At 48.3% G+C, this 4,867-nt stretch overlaps 1 protein-coding gene across 2 annotated transcripts in view; it reads right to left on the bottom strand.

The window, feature by feature from the left end:
• Window positions 1-3,221, bottom strand: part of NARS (asparaginyl-tRNA synthetase) — a 21,113-nt gene extending 17,892 nt beyond the window's left edge. Inside the window, exons 1-2 of one of the 2 annotated variants that reach the window (XM_008066991.1) lie at window positions 3,155-3,221; window positions 1,407-1,489 (exon numbers count right to left, since the gene is read on the bottom strand). In XM_008066991.1, the coding sequence (XP_008065182.1) occupies window positions 1,407-1,489; window positions 3,155-3,197 (126 nt within the window). In that variant the 5' untranslated portion in view covers window positions 3,198-3,221. The remainder of the gene's footprint in view (window positions 1-1,406; window positions 1,490-3,154) is intronic. The other variant, XM_008066992.1, reaches the window with a different exon arrangement.
• Between the last annotated feature and the right edge of the window lie 1,646 nt (window positions 3,222-4,867).

Genomic DNA, 4,867 nt, shown 5'->3' with positions numbered 1-4,867 from the left:
ACCAAAAAAAAAAAAAAAAAAAAAAGGTAAGACCTATGTATGGCACACCAAAGCATAAGACCTAAAAGGGAGATGTTTCCCAGTTTAGGAGGACTTGATAATAATTAAACATATATTGTAACGTTTATTTAACAAAGGAGGGCTGATCTCAAACACCTCAAACCAGGCAAAGGGGGGACAAAAGGGAGGCCCAAACTTTACCTGTAAGATGACCACTTGTATACCTAATCCATTGCACCCCACATCTTTAAAATAAAAAAATTTGGCCAGGCTCAGTGGCTCAGCCTGTAATCCCAGCACTTTGGGAGGCTGAGGTGAGTGGATTGCCTGAGCCCGCGGGTTCGAGACCAGCCTGGGCAACTTGGCGAGACCTCGTCTCTACAATAAATCAAAAAAGTTAGCCAGGCGTGGTACCGACTATAGTTCTGCTACTTGGAAGGTTGAGGCGGAAGGATCGCTGGAGCCCAGCAGGTTGAGGCTGCGGTGGCCGGGAGCGTGCCACTGCAGTCCAGTCTGGGCGACGGAGTGAGACTCCAACTCAAAAAATAAAATAATTTTTTGTTTTAAAAAAAGGGGAGGACTGGCCAGGCAAGAAAGCACAGAAAAGAAGAGGCTCGGGGCACTGCCTTTCCTAAAAAGGTCCAAGGAAGGAATTATAACCATCTTTCTTGCCTGGCAGTTGTAGCCAATGGATCCCAGCGTCAAGTTCAGCAGTTAAGTCCACCAGCTACTCTAAGAAGGCTGTCTTGGGCCACACCTTAACCTGATACAATTAGTTACCAAACATCTTCGATGTGAGTCCAAGTTCTCAAAGAATCCCTTGATCTACCTCTATGTGGCTTTTCATGTAAGGCCGCTTAGAGAGAATCTGCTAAACTCATTCGAGGATTCTAGGTCCTGAGAAATAACAGCACATCAATACCCTGGCATTCTAGCTTCAAGCTCCAGATTCATGAACGTGCTCTGAGAAATAGGTCCATTCTTGGTATGATGATATAAATCAGGTCTTTGAATCTCAAGGCTTAGGATCACACTCTGGATTGTGGTAAGTTCAACAAAGTTCTCTTAGGAGTCACCTGGCAATGAACTTGATGTGACTGAGGAAGGATTTTTATCCTTACAAGACTTGAAAAACAGGCAATCTGACTCATAGGAGGGAAAAAGACCATGATGCAATGCCACGTGATCAGGAAGAAAAGGTAACTTTTTAAAATGTTCAAACAAGTTTAGAGTTTGATGCTCTAACAGTCTCAAAGCTACACATGTGTATACATTCCTTATTTTCCCTTTTCTAAATATTATCTTCAAAACCTAGTGCTTGAAGCAAAACTCTTGACAAGTCCACAATAATTGACATAAGTCATTAACAATCGCAGAGTCACGTTCTTACTGAGAAGAGGCACTACCTTTAAACCTGTTTTAAATGGTTTCTCCTTGGTTCCATCTCCCGTAGCATCATTCCCCTCTCGATCGGAGACATACAATTCTGCTGTGTGACAAAATGAGAATAAATTACTTGCAGCCAATAACCGTCAGTCACCTTATGCTGCAACTACTTTATTCATTCTTTACTTATGTAAAAGGAACAGGCATCTAAGTAGCAAAAATGACCAAGATCTGTAAGAAATTAATATCCTGGACAGGCACGGTGGCTCATGCCTATAATCTCAGCACTTTGGGAGGCCAAGGTAAGAGGATTGCCTGAGACTATGGGTTTGAGACCAACCTGGGCAACTTGGTGAGCCCGTATCTCGACAATAAATCAAGAAAAATTAGCCAGGTGTGATGGCACACATCTGTGGTTCCGGTTACTTGGAAGGCTGAGGCAGAAGGATCGCCTGAGCCCAGTGGGTCGAGGCTGCGGTGGCCATGAGCATGCCACTTGCCCTCCAGCCTGAGTGACACAGTGAAACTCCAACTCAAAAAAAAAAAAAAGAAAGAAATTCATACCCAAATTACTTCCTATTCCCCATTTCAATGACATTCATCCCACAAAAGCATATTAATTAAAAATCCAACTTTCCAAAATGAATTCTGATAATCTTTGTGATTATTTATTCTATCTACTTGAACACCAAAAAAACAAAGCAAGGGCTTTGAAGTTGGCTAGACCCACACTGACGTCTTGGCTGTTGAACTTTAAAAGGCAAAACCCTGGAGAATGTACTTAACCTTTCTTAGCTCATTTTTTCGTCTATAAGACGAGGAGATACAATCCCCATCTTGGAGGCCTGTACTGAGGATAAAATAACATATATGAATCAGACATTCTAGGGCGGAGAGAGCAAATAAACACCAGTTCCCTAGATGTTTAAAGGAAACTGATGCTCTAAGGTTAGAAAAATGGCAGAATGTCTCAAAACTAGTAGATTCCAACAGTGACAATTCAGGTTTCCCAAATATATATATATATATATATATATATATATATATTTTATTTTTTCCTCCTAATGCACGGTATGGCCTTCCCGGAAATCTGAATACAAATGAAGCTGGGCGAAAAAGCATTAGAATTCTAAGCCCTTTCCTGGCGATCACTTGAGAGCATCAGACATTTGGAGGCGACCCCGAGCCTGGGTCCCTCACGCCTCGTAAGTCTTAGGCCATCGCCGGATTTTTCGCCGAGGGGCCTGCAGAACCCGGAGTGGCCGTCATCGCAGCCCCGGGGCACCCACGGCCCGAGGAAGTCCCGGCCTGGCCCATCAAGTCCCGGCCTAGCTAGGGGCAGCGGGTCCCTTCCTCCCCGCCGTGGGTCCGCAAACACTAGCTGAGGGCCCACTCTGTGCCGGGCCCGGTGGCTTCAGCCCGTGGCTCCAGCACTTTGGGAGGCCGAGGCGAGAGGGTCGCCTGAGTTCGGGGGTTCGAGATCAGCCCGGGCAACTCGGTGAGACCTCGTCTCTACAATAAGCCACAAAAAGTGGCCGGGCGTGGTGGCACGCGCCTGTAGTTCCAGCTGCTTGGAAGGCTGAGGAGGAAGGCTCGCCGGAGCCCAGCAGGTCGAGGCCGCGGGGGCTGGGAGCGGCCACTGCACTCCAGCCTGGGCGACCGAGTGAGACTCCAAGCCCCCTCCCCCAAAAAAGAAGCGCCGGAAGCCGGCTGAACAGGACCCTGCCCCAGACGGGGAGCCTCGCGCCACACGCCGAGCCGTACCCACCTAGCACCATCCCTGCGGTCGCCCCGGTCACCTCCAAAGACATCAACCTCAACGCCGCGGCCGCCGATCGCCCCGGCGTGCGTCCGCAGCTGCCCGGACCCGGGCGTTGCATCATACGACGTAGCGCAGCGGTCGCCCGAGTGAGTCAGCCGAGCATCGGGGCGCCATTGGTTGCGGGAGGTGGGCGAGCGGAGCTGGGCTGCCATCTTTGTTCAGGGCACAGGCACTTCCGGGTCCGAGACGCCCGCCCCGCCCTAGCTCCGCTCCCAGTGGTTCCGCCCCGCCGGGGGCTCCCTGGCCCAGAGACCGGGGGGCCGCTTCCATCCTGCTGTCTTCCGTTCCTGCCCTCCCAGGCTTTCTTTTCTCAATCTTCCAGTGCTACCCCAGCTGGAGGTGCAGCTGGATCCTCTTGCAAACCCCATCAAGGAGGTCGTCCAGATCCCCAGATGCTGGAACGCTCCTCTCTTGCAAACCACACCAAGGAGGTCGTCCAGATGCTGAAACGCTTGCTGCATTCATATCATCCGCCAACGTATTGAGCGCCAGCAGCGAGATGGGGATGAGTCGTGTTGGAAATAGAGAAGAATTGTCCCGTCTCGCAGGCAGAAAGGTGCTTTAATTTTCTAACTTCAATGAACGGACGGACCTCTGTGCTTAGGACAAGAACTATGGCCTATTTTCCCTTTAATGTTATAAGGATCACTATTAGGAAAGCCATGATAATGGAGTGGAAATATCGAGGACTTCGGAATACACACCTGTATTTCCTCTGTTATTGGTTCCACCTGGACAGTCCCTCCTCTGTGTTGCATTTCTCTGTGAGGGCTGTACCCAATACTGGCCCACATCCAACACCCCGGGGTTGGAATTCTGGTTCTGCCTTTTCCTGTGTGTCTTCAGATGAATTGTCTAACCTAAATGGGCTTCAGTTTTCCTGCTTGTGAAAGATGATAGAAGTTCACCGTCTGGCGTGTAAGAGGTTCTATAAAGGGTAGCTGTCATTATTCTCAACTTAGTGGAATACCACAGTTTGTCCTCAAGGCTAAGAAAGACCTTTTTTGTTATGAATGATAATATAAAAATGACTCCATACATAGGTTCAGGGCATGTCAGGAACATGAACCAAATACTTTTCCTAAGGAATATTTCACCCAATTTCATGGACTTTTCGCTTTGCTGAATGTTTTCCGTGTGTCCATGTGTTCGTTATCTATTGCTGCAAAGCAAATTACCCTAAACAGCTTAAAACAACAAACATTTACTACCTCGCGCAGTTTCTGATGGTCAGGAATTTGGAAGTGGCTTAGCTGGAGTACTAGTTCGGGGCCTCTGGTGAATCATGTTGTGGGCAGGAGCTGCCAGTCATCTGAAGGCTTGACCGGTGAGGTTCTGCTTCCAGGATCACTGGTGGCTGTTGGCCAAAGGCCTCAGTTCCTCAGCAGGTGGGCTCCCCACAGAGCTGCTAATGACACAGCCACTGACTTCTCCCAAAGCAAATGATCAGAGAGAGGGACTACCAGTTACCTTTTGTTTTATAAAAAATTACCCCAAAACTTCAAATCACATTTGTTATCTCAACTCGTTAGGCAACAGTTCGGTATTTCTGCCGTATTTTGCTGGCCACACAGACCAACCCAGGTACAACATGGAAGGGGACCATACAAGGGGTTGAATACCAGGAGGCAGAGCTCAGGGGCCCCACTTTTTTTTTTT

The sequence above is a fragment of the Carlito syrichta genome, unplaced genomic scaffold, assembly GCF_000164805.1.
Source record: "Carlito syrichta isolate Samal-C Ts95f unplaced genomic scaffold, Tarsius_syrichta-2.0.1 Scaffold309211, whole genome shotgun sequence".
Lineage (NCBI taxonomy): Eukaryota > Metazoa > Chordata > Mammalia > Primates > Tarsiidae > Carlito > Carlito syrichta.
Note: the sequence above shows the minus strand (reverse complement) of the source record. Positions and strands in the feature narration are given on the sequence as shown.